The sequence below is a fragment of the Nannospalax galili genome, unplaced genomic scaffold (assembly GCF_000622305.1).
Source record: "Nannospalax galili isolate Female #2095 unplaced genomic scaffold, S.galili_v1.0 scaffold1463, whole genome shotgun sequence".
In the NCBI taxonomy this organism is placed as follows: Eukaryota; Metazoa; Chordata; class Mammalia; order Rodentia; family Spalacidae; genus Nannospalax; species Nannospalax galili.
In genome coordinates, this window is record NW_008349596.1 from 1,160,096 (window position 1) to 1,180,167 (window position 20,072).

Genomic DNA, 20,072 nt, shown 5'->3' on the forward strand with positions numbered 1-20,072 from the left:
CTGGAACTGGAGTTATGGATAGTTGTTAGCAGCCATGCGGGTGTTGGGAATTGAACCCGGGTCCTCTGCAAGAGAAGCCAGTGCTTTTAACTGCTAGGCCATATCTCTCCAGCCCCAACTCATGACTTTAAAAATGAAAATAAGTTTTGCAAATAGAAAAATGAATTTGTGTGTAATAAAATTAAAATACATGTTTATAAATAATTTAAATAGTTAAAATACAGCTCTCCACCTTTAATCCCAGCACTTAGGAGGCAGAGGCAGGTGGATCTCTGTGAGTTCAAGGCCAGCCTGGTCTACATAGTGAGTTCCAGGACAGCTGGGGCTACAGGGTGACCCTGTCTCAAAAAAAACAACAACCACCCCCCCCAAAACAGTTCTCCAAATGCATTTAATTCTATAAAATACTAGAAACCCTCAAGCTACATGCAAATAAAATCACACATTTAATGAAGTGAATCTCTTTTACATAGGAATTCAAATTTCGGGTCTTAGAAAAGATATTTTTACTTCTAGAAAATTATACCCTGTTGCATACCCTCGGGAATACATAACAAAGAATCTGCTGTGTACCTTCACGGTTAACTAGGAACTCAGGAAGATAGAAAAACTCTGGGATCAGCTCCTTCACATCGGTCATGGATTCAAAGGACGAGAGGCGCCAAGTTGTATTTGTAGAATGAAAAGTTCTGTCTGGAATGTCGAAACTCTGATCTACAAAGAAATCACATGATACAATGAAGATACAAAGATGGAACTAAACCTGAAGCCTCTGATAACGTGCTACTTCAAAATGGTTCAAATAATAGTCATTTGGGTTTAAGAAATTATTTAAATTCAAGGCTGGAGAGATGGTTCAGCAGTTAAGAGCACTGGCTGCACGTTCAGAGGACCCAGGTTTGGTTCCCAGCACTCACATGGTAGTTAACAACTGTCTGCAATCCCAGGTCCAGGGGATCTGACATCCTGTTCTAGATTCTGCAGGCACTGCATGCACATAGTGCACTTACATACATGGAGACAAAACAGTTATATACAGATAGCAAAAATCAATACATTTAAATGTTTAAAAGGGATTATTCAAATATTGAAATCACATCATTCTCATCTACATCATGCTTTCATCATGCAGATGAACACGAGTTTCCATCATCCACTTGTGTCCTGGCTGCTTTCCACAATAGGGTCCAGGCCACCCACACCTGCACAAAGAGGGCACACAATGACTTTTCTACTTCAATGAGTGCATAATAAAAGAAGGAAATTTACGGGTAAGGTGATGTCTCAGTTGGCAAAGTGTCCACTCCACAAGATTAAGGACATGAGTTTGACCCCCAGCATGCATGTAAAAGCCAGGCAGCACTGTGGGGAGAGGCAAAGATTCCTAGAGCTCGCTGGCCAACCAGCCTAGCTGAACTGATGAGCTATAAGTTCACTGAGAGACTTTGTCTTAAAAAAATAAGGTGTGGAGCAGTTGAGGAGGACACCTGTTGGTGATCTCTGGCTTCCACATGCATACACACACACAACCATGTGAACACATGCATAGAATACACACACAGAAAGAAGAAAGAAAGAAAGAAGGAAAGAAAAGAAAGAAGGAAAGGAAGGAAGGAAAAAAAGGAAGGAAGGCAGGAAGGGAAGAAAGAAGGAAATTGATTAAAGTTTGGTACATGGTTCTTTTCTTCACCAGGAAGCAAAATTATACTTTGACTGTTGAGACATTTTTTTCTCCTTTTTTTTTTTTAAAAACAGTGAGGCCACTGCTTTTGTTTTGTTTTTGAGACTAAATATCCCTGGCTGTCCTGGGTCACCACATAGACCAGCCTGGCTTCACATATATAGAGATCTACCTGCCTCTGCCTCCTGAGTGCTGGAATTAAACTTGTGGGCCACCACACCCGGCCTCCATTGCTTTTTTAATGAAATAGTTTAGCGTATGAAATAATAGACTCACTACACTTTCATACTGTACTTCTCTCCCATCTACCTCCCTCCCCTCTCCAACCCCTCCTTTCTCATTCCCATTCCCATTCCTGTTCACCCCACAGCCCTCTGCAGAGAACCCCTCTGCCTTCATGCTGCATGTTTTTAAATCTCACATGTGAGGAAAACTTGTGATACTGTCTTTACTTGTCCCCCCCATCTCCCTCCCTTTAGGCTCCTTCCTCCCCTTACACAGGTCTCTTCTATTTTAGTGCTATGTATACATACACACACACACACACACACACACACACACACACACACACACACACACACACGCCCCTAGATTTTGCACATGCATGAAAATAGGTAATACTGCTGTTTACATGTGCCAACTCTAAGCTCAAGCATTAAGTAACACCTCTATGAATTAATATAAACCCAAGTGTAGTCACTCTTGTGCTTTTTTTTTTTTTACTGGTGTGTAGACTAGTAATGAATGATCAAGAATTGAGTTTTGTTCCTGTTTTTTTCTGTAACAATTACCAGACTTTGCAGCCCTAGGGCAGGCCTGGAATATCAGATGACATCCAAGGCCAGCCCCCGAGAATAGCAGCAGGGTGCATGGGTCCTAGGGACCATGCTGTGCTGTCTAAAATGCCTCTGCACTTGCTGGGACCTGGGAACATCCTCTCCTGTGGAGACTCAAAACTAATCTCAGTGTCAAATGCAGCAGTTTCACAAAGATGAGCTCCTTTCTTCTCTAAGCCCAGCTGCTCTACTGAGCAGCACTCTCCACTAGTTCAATCTCTCTCATCTATTGCACTGGGTCAATTAGCGCTGGCTGGACAGTGAATCAAAGCCAGGAAAGAATAAGGTCTATAATTTTTTTCCCCAAAAGGACAGCCAGGCCATCATGGAGTTTTGACATCTAGAGCTCAGACTAAGCAAAAGAATCATACGACAGGGTCTGTTCAGATTGTAAGATTTGCTGTAATTTCCATTTTTTTTTTTTTTAAAAAAAGGACTTCTGAAAATCTCTAGAATCTACTCTATACACACATTACATCAGTTGGTTCTCAATGGGTAGCACGTTTGCCCTCCAGGGGTTAACTGGTATGGATGGATTCAGTTTTGGTTGGCACAATGTGGAGTAGGGTTGATGTACCACTGGCATTAGTGGGAAGAGGCCAGAGATGCTGCTAAAATGTCCTACAATGCACAGGGCAGCCCCTGTGACAAAATATATGTAGCTCAAAGTGACTAGTGCTAAGGTTGAGAATTCCTCAACTAAACCATAGGCTAAGAAATAAATTCAAAGCCAACAAATAATTTCAGACTAATGAGATGAAAGCAAGTAAAGATAAAGGATGCATCAGGGCTTAAATAATCTATGTACAAAGCTCAGTGGGAGGTCTGGCAGTGCACAACTCTAATCCCAGCACTTGGGAGGTGGAGGCAGGAGGACAAGGAAGGCCAGCCTAGGCTACATGAGGTTCTGTCTCAAAACAAGCACCACCACCACAACCTCCAGGTTCAGTGAGACCCTGTCTCCAAGGAGTAAGGTGGAACGTGATAGAGCAGGATGCCCAAGTCTTCCTCTGGCTTCTGCAGGCACACGTACACACCACCACAGATAGACAGACACACAGACACACACACACAGACACACACACACACAGATAGTGGACAGTCATCATGTGGGACATTTACTCTGGGAACTTACAGGGGCAAATACAAAAAAGCCCCTTTTATAGACTAAGCAGAGGGAACAGAAATTCATTCCTGGGAGAGGCTGCACATGAATGAAAGATGTAAGGAAGTCCAAGAAGGGTTGCGTAAGCCAAATGGATAGTGATTCCCTAAATGGGTGTCATGAGAACAACTACAGAGTCAACACCTCAGTTCTCACTAGGCAGTGACAGAGTTTGTCCTTCCTAGCGCACAGTAAAGTCCTTCCGAAGCATCTTTAGACTGCAGGCTGCCATGTAAGACACTGGGCTAGAAGATTACTAAGGAGCAGTCACTACAGTGACGGCACCACTGTGCTCTCTATTAACTAGTGAGATGTAACAACACACTCTCCTCTCCTACAACAGACGTTTTGAACAAAGAATGTACACAAACTGCAAAGGTGAGTTGAATACAATTTAATTAGCAAATTTTGCAGTTTATGGATTATATATTAATTTTTAAAAAGTGAATTGTGTTTTTATAAACTTAAACATGCACTGAAGCTAAAAGAGACAACAGCAAGATAATCTGACTGACTACCACTTTTTGAAGAGGAATTTAGGTGAAGGGTTAGGTAGAACTGTTTTTCCTGCACTGATTAGTGGAAATTTTAAGTAGCAAGTTGCTTTAAATTTAATTTTTTTTTTTTTTTTTGAGACAGGGTCTTCCTGTAGCCCTGGCTGTCCTGGAACTCACTATGTAGACCAGGCTGGACTTGTACTCACAGAGATCCGCCTGCCTCTGCCTCCTGAGTGCTGGGATAAAAGGTATGCATCATTACACCTGGCAATTGAGTTTTAAAATTTAATTTTTTAATTTTATGTGTATGAGTATATTGCCTGTACGTACGTAAGTGCATCTGTGTTGTGCAGTACCCGTAGAGAACAGAAGAATGTGTCTTATTCCCCTGGAACTGGAGTTATAGACAGCTGTTAGCTGCCATGTGGATGCTGGGAATTGAACTTAGGTCCTCTGGAAGAGCAGTCAGTGCTCTTAACAGCTGAGTCACCTCTCCAGCCCCTGAGTTTTTTTTGGTTTTAATGACTCAGTGTCGTTTTGGGGATAGTTACAAAAGACACCCTTACCTTGGTAAGCTAGAAACATTTTAGTGAAAGGAGGCATCCTGACCAGGAAGTGGAGCACTGTGCCACTGTTGGAGTAGTGGGAGCCATAGTGGTAGGGCTGCACAGGAGGCATGGGGTCATCCTCCCGGGCCCCTTTTCGGTACTCTTCTTCCAAGTACTGTGGAACACAGAACAGAATTCACGGCTGTGTGCTTCTCTAGGAGTGGAAATGCAATAGGAATCTAAGACATCACAGTCTCAGCATTAGTACAGTGCTGTATGGTGGTTTGGCAGGGCAGGTACAACGAGTTAAAAAGAAAGTGATGATCCTTCCGTGCTCCAATCGTCCTACCAGAAAGGAGGGGGCTCAGCCATGCTCCCGTCCCACCTGTCTCTATGTTTATCTTTGTAGCTCTGTCAGCCTGGTAACAAAGTTGGGTGCAGGGAATTTTCAAATCATTTCTTGACTCTCATAGACTGATGGGGCATATATGAGAAAACTTTCTGCTGTTCCTATCAGTATACTATTGTGAAGAACGCACTGTGTGGTGAAGTTTTGGAGTTTCCAATAGAATTCTGTTACTATTAATATTACAGAGGTAGGTAATTTCTATTTCAACAGGCAATCTCACTTCTATTGAAAAACGCACAATTTTCTGAATATGACTAGTACATGTTACAGTACAAATACATCTATATTCAGCATATAGTAAACTAACTTTACAAAATGAATGTATAAATATTATAGAAATATCAATATCATATATCATATAATATAAAAAACAATTGGGAGCATGAATGGGTCACTGGAAATCTGTGATTTTTATAAGACACATAATTATTATGCATTTAAAAATGGATTAGTTAAGTTTTCAATTTATGCCACAATAAAGGTATACTTTTTTATTCTTGGTGCTTGTAGAGAATTAAGACAAAAATGATTTTCACTTTCATATAATAACTTCTAGTTGTTAATTAAAGTGCAAGGAAACAAAAACAGAAAAATAAACCACAACTTTAAAATTAGGTTAAGCTTAAGTCCATAAAGCAAAATTCCATTTTTCATGTATCAAGGTGTTAATGGAAGTAGAGGTACCTTGTATGTATCAACGTAGCGGTCTTCTTTTTCTTTGTACTGCACAGCTATTGGCTTAGAGAGATTTCTATAGAGGAAGACATGATAGAAAGTAAGAATAATCTGATGTTGTTAGAATTAAGTTGCTCATGTCTTCATCCTGTAAACAAGTGATCAACAAAACATGTAGCCCTCAGCTTACTGCTTACCCATGTTACTTTGCAACCAACAGTACGATTCAAAATTGAGTGCTCATAAATTCTTATAGAAATGATGGTACAGATCTGCACCTACATTGGGAAGTCCTGATTCCTGTTGGGTGATGTGGTCATGCAGTGTAACGCAAGTGTGCATGCATATGAACATGTTAGTACCAGTGTTCCTGCTATGAATATCACATACCATTGGAGGGGAAAGCATGCAAGGGAACATGTCCTCACTTTTACCCACTACAGAACCTTTTGGCACCCTGTGTGGTGCTTAAAAGGAGAAATAGCGCTGGCACGAGGGACAGTTTGCCAACATCTGACAACATCAATTCAAAATCTGACACTGCATCTCTACCAACAGCAAGATTTGCCCATGGTTCAGTAACTCATACCTAGTCTTCCTGTTCAGATATTAATATTTTTTTGTTTCTTTTTTGACACAAGGCCTCAATATGTAGCCCAAGCTAACTTTAAACTCACTTTGTAGTCAAGTGTAGATTCCATGGGCCTTGGTCTCCCTTGTGCTGGGAGGCTCTAACATGTAACGATGTATTCAAACCTATGTTGGGCCTTCAAGCTGTTTCTAATTTTAGCTACTTTGAAAACAATGACTTGAGGACCGCAGCTCCTGCTAAATCTGTGCACACAGTGCTAGACACCACAGCAAGGAAGCAACAAGCAAGTCCCTGCCCTCATGAAACTTAACTGCTAGCCAAGTAGAACCTTGTGGTTGAGCACATGTTCCTTGATGTTCCCAAGAAAATTCATGGATACTAACTTGCTATACAGAGTACTGAGGATCTAACATTTTTAAAAAAAATACATTTTTGTGCATATTTGAAATTTTTCAAAGTAAAAACCTCAGTGGCATAAATATAACATGCAGATGAACCCAAAAGATGGCAACAGTTTTACTTGCCTATAGATGAATGGATCACTGAGGTCGAGAGTCTCACTAACATAGTCAGAGAGGATGAAGGGGAACACGGGGTACTGCATGAGATCATTGAAGGATCGGCCAGCATGCTTGTTTAAATGAGTCAAATATTCAAAATTGGTAATTTGTCCAGTGTACCACAGATTTGTCAGAGCAGTGATGTTGCCATACTCTAGAAGATTTGGGAGGTTATTTGTGAGAATGTTCTGGTACACATCATCGCGAACCTAAAAGGGAAGGAGATTAAAAAAAAGACCAAATATTTTGAGTCTTATTGATACTTCACCAGAGAAGCAGGACATTGCAGGCATGTTACTAATCTTAACTCTTCTAAGAAAATTGCAGTAAGCAGAGGAGAACCAAGATTCGACTGCAGCTTCTCTGCAGAGGCAGGCTCTCAGTCATGAGCTTGCTGCTGGGGAAATCTGCTGGTGAGATTATCTGGTAGTCATTTCTACATCATCTGCTTATAATTTCCAGGGAAAGTTATACACAGAAGTCACTTATACACAGATACTTAGAAAAATCAATGAAGGAAAAGGAAGGGTTCAGCATAGAGGACTACAAAGAGCATGGGGCTCTGTGCTGATGGTCTGATTGGATCAGAACAGATTTGGTCTGTGTTCCTGATGAACCCTTTCTGCTGTTACTACATCTGTAATAAGGGGGTGATAATGTTTATCCACAAGAATTAAATAAAATATCCTATGCAAATAGTCCCACTACTGACTCAAAACATTGAAATTTTCTCCTTCCTTCCTTCTATCCCTCCCTCTCTCCCTCTGAGTATGTGTGTGTGTGTGTGTGTGTGTGTGTGTGTGTGTGTGTGTGTTTGTGTGTGTGTGTATCTGTCTCTCTCATAGTTCTTGGGATTGAACCCAGGGCCTTGTGCATGCCAGTCAAACATTCTACCATGAAGGTATATCCCAACTCCATATAAATTCTTTTTTAAGGATTCACAAAAGTTCTGTCACAGAAAAAGGGTATTATGATTCTTCCAAAACAATTAAATGGCCACTGATAATAAATGAAAACCCAAAACAAACAAACCAAGCTCTTGCTAATGAGATTTGAAAGACTAATCTCAAAGTCTGTATGTGCAGGCACAGGAAGAAAAACCCCTTGGGGAGAAAGTGGGAGATGGGGCTGACAAGAAGACAATAGAGCTAGTTACAGAACAGACAGAAAGGCAGTGCTGAACCACCCCAACTGTTACCCAGATTCAAAGGTTGCCAAATGCTGGAGCTAAGCTGGATGGACAGAGTTTGTAACAGCATACACCAGACTCTGGAAGGAAAGCTGTCATTCACACAGCACTTACTGATATCTACATGTCAGCAGTGTTCAAGATGCAGGCTGTAGAGCCCCAGCAAAGGCAGGTCTTGAGGGTCTGCCAGGAGAGGCACAGTGGGGGGGCTTAGCCTTTCTCCTTGTGGAGAAAAAGAGAGTACAATAAAGGTGGCAGGGGTTCTGGGCAAGGGCTTTGTATAGTCAGGGCCACAAGGAAGGAGATGCTGTTCTGTATGGTAAGGGAACGTCTACAGAGGAGACATTTGATCAAGGAAACTGAAAAAAGTAAGTCAATCATCTGGAATTCTCAGGAGACTCCACACAGCAGTCCGGCAGCATTGCTGTGTCTGACACACTGAAGAAGTCACCGGCACTGAGTGGAAGGAGTAAGGGAGAGAACGGTAAGTGAAGTCAGAGGTAATAATATGCCTGAGCGCTTGCGGCTTTAGTAAAGGCTCTTATGAGAGCTTTGGCTTTTAGTGAGTGACATGGGAAGTGGCTAGAGAGTTTTGACTGAAGAAATGAAACAGACTGAAGGTGTGAGGTGTGGAAGCAGTGGGGTCAGTTAGAAGGCTGCTAGAAATGCTTTAGGTGGAGGATGGTAGGTCAGAGAAGGGTTGTAACGGTGCAAGCAGTCAGGTCCTGAGTTGTGCTCTGATGGAGCAGGCATGAACGATGAGTGAACTGCAAGAGCCTAAGGAAACCTCAAAGTTCTTGGCTTGGGCACCAAAGAGATGGAGGTTCCCTTTATTAGAAAGGGGAAACACTGGAGGGAGATTTTCAGGGAGAATCTCAATCTCAAGTTCAGTTTGATACATATATTTTTTTAATTTAAAAATATTTATTTTTGTTTTGTGAATGAGTGTTTGCCTATATGTATGCATACCCTTGTGTGTGCTTGGTGCCCATGGAGGCAAAAAGAGGGCATGAAATCCCCTGGAACTGGGGTTACAGATGGTTGTGAGTCACCATGTGGATGCTGGGAATTGAACCTGGATCTCTTGCAAGAGCAGCAAGTGTTCTTAACCATAAGCCAGCTCTCCAGTTCCCAATACATATGAAGTTTGAGATGTCAACTGGCATCTCCAAATAGAGATGACAAGTCAAGGTCACGTATGTGTGTTCACTGTGCAGGGGTGAGGTCTGGGCATTGACGTAGAACTGAAAGTTGTAGGATACAAATGGCATTTGAAAGCCACAAGATGGATGAGAAGAAGTCTGAGGAATGAGCCTGAGATGTCCAGGAAAGATCTACAAACATGCTGAGGGGAAGGGTGGTGAGGAAAAATGGAAACTCAGGATCCAGAAAGGAAGGCATCACGAGTGGGAAGAGGCCAGTCAGCATGTTAGACACTGTTCAGGTGACAAGTGAGGTGAACACCATAGAGTCAGCTATGGAGTCCCTGGTGGCACAGCCAGAGTGACCAAAAGAGCTGAAAGGGCTACGGGGAGGAGCTGGAGACAGCCTCCTGGCTGACAATGTTCCCCAGGGCTTTTCACAGGAAGGCAGGATTATGTGCCATGAGCTAGCTTGTCAAAGGTGGACCACAGCCCTGGGCAAGTGCTAACTGCTCCTTTCCTTCACTTCAGCGGATTTAAGAGCATTTTAGGGGTGGGAAAGCATTTTCATGGAAGGCCTGCTCAACAGGAAGGAGTCCATGCCTGACACTGTAAACCTACCAAATACCATGGCTTGAGGTCACAGACCCTAGAGGAGAACCTACTACTGCCAATTCTCTCAACCCATACAATTTCTGTTTTCTACAAATGTGACCCTAAGTCCACAGAGAAATATAGCTCTTATCCCTTCTCAGAGAAGCTTCTTTTTGCAACAGATGGAGATGATTACAAAGAGCCACAACTGGTCAAAATGCAGAGAGTAAGTGACCATGGTATGCCCAGCCCAAACTGATATATCCAAAATGCAACCCCTACACCTAAGGTTCAGGGCACACTGCAGAAGAGGGACCCGAAAGATTTTAAGGGCCAGAGGATGTCTGCCACTAGAGTCTCTTCCAGGTAAGACAGGGAAGCTTCATCCATGCAATCTCAACAATATAGTTGCCTAAACAAGACCTACATAATGACACCACCAGCTGACAAGCCACCTTGGATGGAGGAGATTTCACAAGGTCACAGCTCTGGACAAACAGCTATAGGCAATTACCAGTGGCTGAGTGAGGGAGTTTTCTCCAGGGAGAGCTCCCTGATAGGTTACCCAATCACAAGTGGTCAGCCCTAAACATATGTACATACTAGCCCCACTACATGAACTCAGTAGGTTTATATGTACACAGATACACATGTAACATCAAATAAAGAAGCTGTCAGGATATTGAGAGAGAAAAGGAGACGAGGGGGCAAGGAAGGGATGGAAATGGTGTACACATAGTACTCACATATGAATTCTCTAAATAAAAATTTACATTAAAAAACAAAAATTAAGAAATAAGGCAAACTTTTTATGATTCCAGAATAGTGATTTAGGGTTTAAGAAAATTAATCTTCACATATTCAGTAGCATCACTGGTCACATGAAAATTCCACATATTTATTTAATAATGGTGGATTCACCTTAGTGTTGTCAAATGCTAATAGGAGTGTTCTGCCGTTTGTTAAAAAAATTTCTACAGCATTATCTCTCAGCTGCCACCAGCGCCTGTGAACTTCTTTGATTTCCTCATATGTCCAGGAAAATGATGCTGGTTCTAACTCACCCTGAAGGCTCTAAGACAAAGGAAATAAAAGTATCTGCATTAAATGAAACTGATTATTCTGGGTTTAAGTCACTTCTAAGTAAAATAGACACCGATCTTTCCTCTATGGCAAAATGGTAGCTAAGACTATCTGGAAGCCTCCCACCTCAAAACACTTTGTATGCAGGACAAGGAATAAAAAACAATTAAGATTATTTTTAGGCCAGCTTTAGATTTACAGAAAATTGAGCAGTTTTATCCTATAAAATGTGTGAAGAGTCTTCTCCGTTATTTTTCTGATTATTACCAGTATGTTTAGAAGAATATGTTACCACTACTCAAATATGTGAATATCAGAATGACAGACGATTCCCTTTCTTTTTGAGGGCAATGGTGCTTGACTGGGAACTGGGCGTGGCAGGGAGCAGGTGTTTCTTGCTGCTGAGGACAGTGATGAGAAAGAATGACATGAACTGAACCAACAGGAGTGCGTTAGAACTGGATTCATAACTGTAATTGCTGAAGCCCTGGCCAAAGTAAGAGGAGATGGCAATCTTCCTTTCAAAACGATCTTTTAAAAAAGAGGTTGGAATTCAGACTAGTCTACACACAAAGTGATGATGAGGCTTCTCACTGAACTGGACTTAGATGGTTTTGAAAACTGTCTAGGTTCAAGCACAAATGTCAGCGTCCACTCACCGAACTTTCAACTGTATCAGAAGCATTGTCTTCCACAAAATACATTCCACATTTACCTGCAGGAAGGAGGTGGACAGAACAGTTTGAAAGTGAGTGTGCACTGTTACCAAACGTGGTGAAAGGTAGGGTCTCTAAAGTCTTTTGCTTGAGTTTGAATATCAGCAGCTAGAAACAGTTTCACACACTCAGTACATATTTTTAAATAGTATCCATCAGAGTTGCATAATCTCTCTGTGCCTTTGGTTCCTTATTTTTTAAAAAGGAAGCAGTTCAATTTCCAAATTACTGCAAAAATAAAATTAGAATATATATAAATGCTTATCAATAGTGTCTAGCTACTGGCTATTTATGTCACCATTATACTTTTTAAAATTTTAAAAATATTTTATTTTTATTTTATGTGTATGAGTTTATTGCCTGCATGTATGTAAGTATACCCATGTTATGCAATGCCCATGGAGGCCAGAAAAGGGCATAGGATTACCCTGGAACTGGAGTTATGGGCACTTATTAGTTGCCATGTAGGTGCTGGGAATTGAACCCAGGTCCTCTGCAAGAACAGCCAGTGCTCTTAACTGCTGAGTCATCTCTCCAGACCCTACTCTCTGTTTTTTTAAAAGAAATATTATTTTTATTTTGTGTGTAGGAGTATGTTGTCTGCATGTATTAGTACACCTGTGTAGTGCAGTGCCTGCAGAGGTCAGAAGAAGGTGTCAGATCCCCTGGAACTGGAGTTACAGATGTTGTTAGCCTCCATGTGGGTATTGGGAATCGAACCCGGATCCTCTGCAAGAGCAGTCAGTGCTCTTAACCACTGAGCCAGTCTTCAGCCCCACTCTTACTCTTCTTATAGTATAAGTACATTGCTTTGCTTTAACTGTTCACTTACTGAAGTCAAGTAGCAAACCAAGGTTTCTAGCAAAAGAGAATTAATAATAATCCTTAATTATTTTCTGACTGAGACATTCAAGAGAACAAGACAGTTCTGTTTTTTTTCTAGCATTGCACACTGACTGCTGCTAACACAGTCATGTCCCTGTATCATGTTTCCCAATGTTAGGAACTTCCCAGGGGCTCTACCACCTGTGTGTGTGTCATCTTTGAGTGCTGGGTGGATCATTAAGCTCTGGTCTACTTGGCTCAATAATGCCATCCTGGGGTCATGGGACTCAGTCCCAGCAAGTCTGAAGCTCCACACCCTGGACCCTGGGGGCTGCAGCTAGAGCAGTGGCTCTCAATCTGAGGGTGCATCAGAAAGTCTGGTCAAAACAGACTCCTCCCTCCAGAGCTCAAGACTCAGGAAGGCCTGGGCTGGGACCCAAGGTTGTACAGGTCTGAGAAGCTCCCATGTGAAGCTGATGCTGCTGATGCAGAGCATTCGAGGGCTACTGGCCTAAAACATAAGAAATGGAGACCAAGTGGTGCAATTATTACTTTATGTTGTGAAGAAAAAAAAAACACCCTACTAAATGTGGCTATGCAGGTGTTCATGGAATGATAATCCTGGTCCTTCTCTCTGAAGCACAATAAGGAATATAAATTAGGACAATCAAGGTAGATATATTTCTTATATATAGTTATATCTGTTACAATAGCAAAGATAGATTAGGTGGTGCATGCCTTTAATCCCTGTACTCAGGAGGCAGAGGCAGACAGATTCCTGTGAGTTTGAAGCCAGTCTGTTCTACATAGAGTTCCAGATCAGCTGGGGTTAAATAGTGAGACCCTATCTCAAAAAAATATACACAAATATATTTTATATTTATATATTTATATATAAATATATGTAAGTATATATTTATATATGTATAAAATCATACCAAACCAATATGTTTTTACTTGAAAAAAATCCAAATTACATGTAGTAAAAGGAATGATTATGTCTAAAACATATACTCAAAGTCAGCTATGAAAATTAAAATCGTTATCCTGGCATGTTTTCGGGTCTCCTGACCACAGTGCCCCTGCTTACCTTGCTTGTGGTTTTGTTTTTGAGGCTTCAATTACTTGTGGTCAACCATGGTCTGAAAACATGTAGTGGAAAAATTTCAAAACTAAATATATTTAAAAATTTAAATACTCTATGGAAACCCTGTACTGCCCTGCTCATCCTACCTGCAATAGGAATCATCCCTTTGGGCAGTGTATCCAGTGTGCACACTGCCTGTCCATCAGTCCCTTAGCCACTGTCTCAGTCAGCAGAATGGCTGTTGCAGTATTACACAGCTTATGATCAAATAACCCTGATCTGACTTTAACAATGACCCCACAGTGTAGGAGCAGTGATGCTGGCAACTCACAGGTGCCAAGAGAAGGGACAATCAATTATTCTGAGAACACTCATATTGACAGGACTTTTATGGAAAGGTATAGATTGTTATGTTATTCTACTAGGTATTGTTGTTAATCTCTTTCTGTAGCTAACTGTAAGTTAAACTTTATCATGGTGTGCATATGTGGGAAAAAAGACCACATGTAGGATTTGGTACCATCTGTGCTTTTAGGCATCCACATGGCCACTGTGATAAGGAGAGCTATTATCTTTATAATGTCAAAGCAAAATAGCCTGTGTTAACATCTCTGTGTCAGAAAACACTTCAAATTATCTAAGAATAAGGAAGGGTGAACATGAGTGAACTTTCTTGGAACCGACTTACCCAACAACAGTTCACCAGCTGTCTCTCTAGATGGTGCAACGCTGATACATCTTCGATTTACTCTGTCAAAACATATTTGAAATTTCTATGATTAAATGTTTTGTACAATTTTAGACTCCCAAGCTTTTTCATCTAGTAAAATATTAAAGCAAAGTAGTCTAGAGTTTTAGTAGCATGAGTTGGTGTGTCAAAACCTATGATGATCCCGTGCTGTTTATACAGCACTCAGCAGAGGAGAACATGGTGGAAATCTTTAGGGAAGGCTAAGGATCCCTTCAACTTGCATGCAGATATATGGATTTGCCTTCCTAACAAACATCAATGTTTTATATTTCCAGTAAGCAAATAGTCATTGTTTTAGGTCATTAATACTTCGGTATGTGGAAGAAACCTAGTTTTTAAGGAAAAACAAGGACTTCAGGGTCAGAAAAGTTCTATTTTTAGTCACTTGTCTTTTGGAGTGAAAGCTATCTCTAAAACAGGCACAACAGTAACAGCCACCAAAACAGTACAGTAACACCGTCAATAACTGATGTCAATACACTGACATACCTCACACTCAATCATGTTATGAAAACCTGTACACTTAGGAAGTGAGGAAACTGTGGCAGAGAGGCTAAGTGACATGCCAAGATCACACAGTGGGAAGAGCAGGAACTAGAATCTGACCCTGTGCTCATTACACTGCACCACCTGTGGATGGGAGTACCCTCAACTACCTACTTCACAGACACCAACAAGGCAACTATAACCTCTGTATGCTAGCGAGGGCCAGAGCACAGTGACTTTCAGTAAAGCAAACTCCACTGTCAGAAACGGCATTTGGACTCATGTCACTGAATCTTGTTCTGTCTCAAGTCCCTTTTGTTTGGAACTTTCCTACAACCACAGCACTGTCTAAAACCCACACTACACAGCCCTCACGTTGAACTGCTGCACATTCACCAGAATGAAGGAGGGGCCATAGACTTGGATCTACCTTATGGATTCACTTGCAGCTTTGTCTTTGACGGTAGAGGAGAAGGAAGAATGAGTTTTATCTTCAAATAGGTAAGAGAGTGGTGGCTTAGTCACACCTGCTGAGAAAAAGTATCTGCAGTGGTCAGCTGATAACCACAGTTGTTTGGTACACACACAGGAGGAGAAGCCCCTATTACCTTCTAACTTTTGTCTGTCTCTAAGGAGATACTTATTTGGAATAGTTAAGTAACATCTCTGCAAACGTCTCCTTTCTCGGTTTGGCCCTTCTGTGGGATCCAACTGCCATGAAGTTGGATAGTAGATGGGGTCATACCAGACGGCTCTGCACATGAAAACAAAAGGACATTTTAATGGTCACCCAAGGACTTACAGCCCTAACAAATCTTTATAGAGACTGGGCCTGTTCCATCAATTGGAGAACTGTGCGTCTGTAATACAAGCACACAGACAAACGGTGAACACAAAACACAAATGTCTGCTGCCCTGAACCAGTCCCTAAGTTCCCTTCTGGAGCAAGTGCTACTTCCAGTTCCCTGCATCTACTAATCCTGAAAAGGATATCTCCCCACAGTGAATTTAACAAGGCTATTAGCTAATGAAAGAAAATCCAAATTAATCTTTTATTTCCTTCGTTGTTTCTAATTCATTCATGATCATGAGTAACGGAGATGGAAACCGTTACGCTTATTGTCTTCTGCATTTTGAATACGTTCTTTAGGATAGGACAGAATCACTGAAATATTTTTAGGATGTTTGAATGTTTCTTAATAGCCACCACCAAAGAAAGCTTCACCAGTAACAGTTACCTTGTCCTGCTAATATTCTGTTGTGTATACTGGCACAAGGAAAGAAGTCTAAAGAAAAAGCAAAATGTAGTGTCTAGTGGTTTAAAAATCAAATTAGCAGCTAAGTGTGGTGGCACATGCACATAGTCCCAGCACTTGGGGGTGGAGGCAGGAAGACCAAGAGTTAAGGTCAGTCTTGGTTACACCACAAATTTGAGGCCACCTGGGTTACATGGGACTCTGTCTCAAAAAAACAAAAAAGGAAAAAAATTTCAAATTAGCTTTTATCAATACTGAGTATTTTCCCACTTATTAGGTCTGATTTACATCAGGAAAGCACTCATGTCTTCTGCTCTTTGAAACTTCATGGAAAGTAGTGTCTTTTATCTGTGGAAGTTTTCAAGATAATAGAAATCTAACTCTTTAACATATCACATATTTTCTGAAAATAAATTTCCATACTTTTTGTCATTACATACATTAAATGGACTTGTTAAAATTAAAGTTCAAAACCACTGATTTTTCCCCCCAATTTTTTTCTGCTTTGCTTAAGCTATGAAAGTTATTCACTCTTTAGAGTTGATAAATACCCTAATTTCTTCTACTTTATTCTTTTTTTTGTAGTCCTGGGGATGGAACCCAAGGTTTAGCTCATGCTAGGCAGGTGATACTTTATAAACATTTTAAGCATAATTCTTTCTATCTGTAATTTTCCTTTTAGTATATATAATGGTTATTGTATCCTGGCATCTAAGGTCAGGTTAATTAGCTATTATTAACTATATTTACAGAATGATAATTTCCCCTTTCATCATTCATAATGCACCTTTTAATCATATTAATAATGTCTAAGCTAGAAAAAGAGCTGTTTCTCAGCTGCCCTCTTTGGGTGATCTCTGTCTTCTTGCTGTATCTTAGAATCAAAGCTGATTCTACTGTTGGAATGAGTTAGTACTTCTAAGTGTTTCTCCAAGAGTTGAAAAGAATCCTTAAGGTTTATTATCCTTAAATAGTAAAAGAAGACAAATGATTAACAAAAAATGGTTCCTGAAATAATACTGAATCTGAATTCTAGAATGGAAATAATGGCGCACACACAAAAAGATGCCCCAAACTATTTAAAATGCGTTCCCAGTGCATACCTATCATGTGTCAGCTGCTGGATGAGTTCCTGCCAGTGTCTGCTGGCACTCAGGTCCACTTTGTACATCCCTCTGATGTGCTGGATCACCTTTTTTCTCTCAATTCCTTGGGAGAGAGATACGGCCTGGGTGATATCTGCAGCTATTTTAGATATATCCTTGGATTTAAAATCAAGCCGCTGAAAGAGACTAAACACATAAGACTGTTCAAAAGTTGAGTGTACATGGAATTAAACAATGCTTTAAAAGCATACCTGAGGGCTGGGATATAGCTCAGTGGGTACCACTTGCCTAGTGTGTATGAGGTCACATGTTCCATCTCTAGTACACCACACACATATACATTCACAGAGACACAAACATATACACACAGAATATATATATACATGCACATGCGAGCGCGCGCGCGCACACACACACACACACACACACACACACACACACAACATGCACATGCGAGCACGCGCGCGCACACACACACACACACACACACACACACACAATTTAACCTCACGAACACCCAAAATAATAAAAAAAAAGGCCTAAATGTATGCATGGTATCAAGTGTCCTAGAAACCGGACTTTGGGAACTCACGAACCTCACCTTTGTTGGTTATTATTAACTGTTTTCTGCCAGGCAGCTTTACTCAGACTCTCTTCACTCTCATATTTCTTTTGTTCCTAAAAGATTCATGATAACAACATATAAAACTTTTCTTCTTTTTTGAGGCAGGGTCTCATATACCCTAAGCTGGCATTGCACTTTCTCTGTAGCCAGGGAGGAGCTTAAACTCCTGACCCTCTTGCCTCCACCATCTGAGTACTGGGATTACAAGTGTGTGCCAACATGCTCAGGGCCCCAAAACTTATTATTTTCTCATCTAATATTGACACTGGGGCTAACAAAGTAATTTCGAAACCAAATTAATAAAGGAAAAATTATCTTCATGAGACCAGAATATAAAAATGAATAAGCCACTTAAGCAGTGTTATAATTTCCCCTTGTTTCTGTACAGTTTGAGCCATGGAAATTAGAGCAGATAGCTGATTAGGTTACCCAACCTGATGAGCTTATACAGCTGCTTGCTGCGTTATTTCAGCTGCCCAGTGAAGAGCCCTTTACTCCAGGAACGTCTCAACTTGCTTGACACTATGGAAACCTTTCCTTCACTGAAGCATGCTGATAGTGGGTTAGGGTGAGCAAAGAGAATGAAATCTGTAAAAGAAGTCTATTTTTTCTTTCCAAGTCAAAAAATCCTATGTAGTAAAACTCAAAGAATCACTGCAAGCTCATCAATGGGACTCAGTAATTAAAAGAATCTTTCAGTCATGGTTTAAGTGTACTCAGTGGGGTCACAACTCTGGCTGACAGACTCACCTCTTGGATCATTTTAATGAGCTCTGGCTTGGATGAAGCACTGGGAGGGATGCACTTGTGGCCACACAGTTTTAAAGCATTCATCAGCAGTTCAGCTGTGCCCAGTTCGTCCTCATTCAGCTCATCTGGGTGATTATGTATCAACTCGGACAAATACAAAACCAACTTGGCTCCATGCTTTAAAAAAAGTAACAATTTTTTTAGCTATGAAGAATTTCTCTTCCATTTAAAGTATTTAATAAATTTAATTTTATTGCTAGGTTTAATTGGTTGGGTCTGATTTGAATACATCATCTGTAAAAGGCCAGATGAAGAAACTTAATTATGTATGAGATATCTGATATTAATTTTATTAGTTGTGCAGATGTGATTATAGAAGTCTTACAATGTAGAAAATGCCATGATTTCTAAAAATGACTTAAATAACTCAGAAAAAGAGGAATGATGCCAACATGAGAAAGATGCTCTCAAGTGCTAGCCTGGACCAGCGTGGGGTGAGGTGCTCACTGTAGCGTTCCACTTCTCTGTGCACACCAGATACTTTTCATTGTAAGAGGCTGAGATGAAGCAAGTTAGCCAGTGTCTGGGGGAGAATTTAAGGGAATATCAGTAATAAACTGAGGAAAAAGAAAAAGACTTCTTGTTTCTCACAGAAACACTGAATAAGGAGACCTCCCTTTAAATCTTAAAGTAAAAGAAAGATGCTTATCTATCTCTTTCCCTTTAAATTTCACTCTGTGGAAGTTGGTGAAATTTCAGGAGCAAAAGATCATCTTGAGTTTGTCAACATTTCCCTCTCGGGAAAGGAAAAGGTAAGAAACGAAGGTCAGCAAGATCCCTCTACTCAGCTCTGCTTGAGTGTCCAGGGGCGGGCTGGCCCATCCTGCCTGTGAGCGAACCCTAAAAGCAAAATGAGAGTCCCTAAGGTAGTGACAGTTGTCCTTCCAAGTGCAAACTTAACCCATTTGATTCCTATCTGTTAGGTGGCTCTTCTATGCTCTGCTATTACACCTACCTGTCATGTATGCACAAACATTAGATAATAATTACACCAACAAACTGAACACATCCCTTTTACTTTAAAAACCTGCACTGATACAAGACCTCCTGAATTTGGCTTTATGGTATTTCAAACTGTGAACAGTATTAAATGTCAACAAATGGATCCAGAAACGATTACATTTTGGGTGATATTTAAACTAACAAGCGGAATCACAGCTCATCGTTCTCGAAAGCATGAGGAACATATGCAATGGTGAGAGCAGCCACGCTTACTTCAGTGCAGCATCTTCAATTAGGCAGAAGACAGCTGCTACCTGACCAAAGGAGGAAAAGCAACAGATGCTGTGTGAATAAAAGTCTTCAAGAGTTGGCAAATAGAGAAAAGTGGTAAATGACTAGGGTACTTTCCTATGTGTGTCTTAAAAGTAATGTTCGTTTTATAACTAAAAATATTCCAGTTTAGTATTCAGTGACATCCTAAAATTATCTTTAAAACT

The 20,072-nt window shown here is 40.8% G+C and overlaps 1 protein-coding gene across 4 annotated transcripts in view; it reads right to left on the reverse strand.

Annotated features, from left to right (window-relative positions):
- Lyst (lysosomal trafficking regulator) overlaps positions 1-20,072 on the reverse strand; it is a 200,316-nt gene that overhangs the window by 38,094 nt on the left and 142,150 nt on the right. For 3 of the 4 annotated variants that reach the window (XM_008847035.3, XM_029570379.1, XM_029570377.1), the window contains 12 exons: positions 18,574-18,750; positions 17,800-17,876; positions 17,196-17,384; positions 15,445-15,590; positions 15,267-15,363; positions 14,288-14,349; positions 11,631-11,686; positions 10,810-10,962; positions 6,928-7,172; positions 5,821-5,887; positions 4,746-4,902; positions 574-714 (listed from right to left, as the gene is read on the reverse strand). In XM_008847035.3, the coding sequence (XP_008845257.1) occupies positions 574-714; positions 4,746-4,902; positions 5,821-5,887; positions 6,928-7,172; positions 10,810-10,962; positions 11,631-11,686; positions 14,288-14,349; positions 15,267-15,363; positions 15,445-15,590; positions 17,196-17,384; positions 17,800-17,876; positions 18,574-18,750 (1,567 nt within the window). Of the gene's footprint in view, positions 1-573; positions 715-4,745; positions 4,903-5,820; positions 5,888-6,927; positions 7,173-10,809; positions 10,963-11,630; positions 11,687-14,287; positions 14,350-15,266; positions 15,367-15,444; positions 15,591-17,195; positions 17,385-17,799; positions 17,877-18,573; positions 18,751-20,072 lie in introns of all 4 variants that reach the window. The other variant, XM_029570378.1, reaches the window with a different exon arrangement.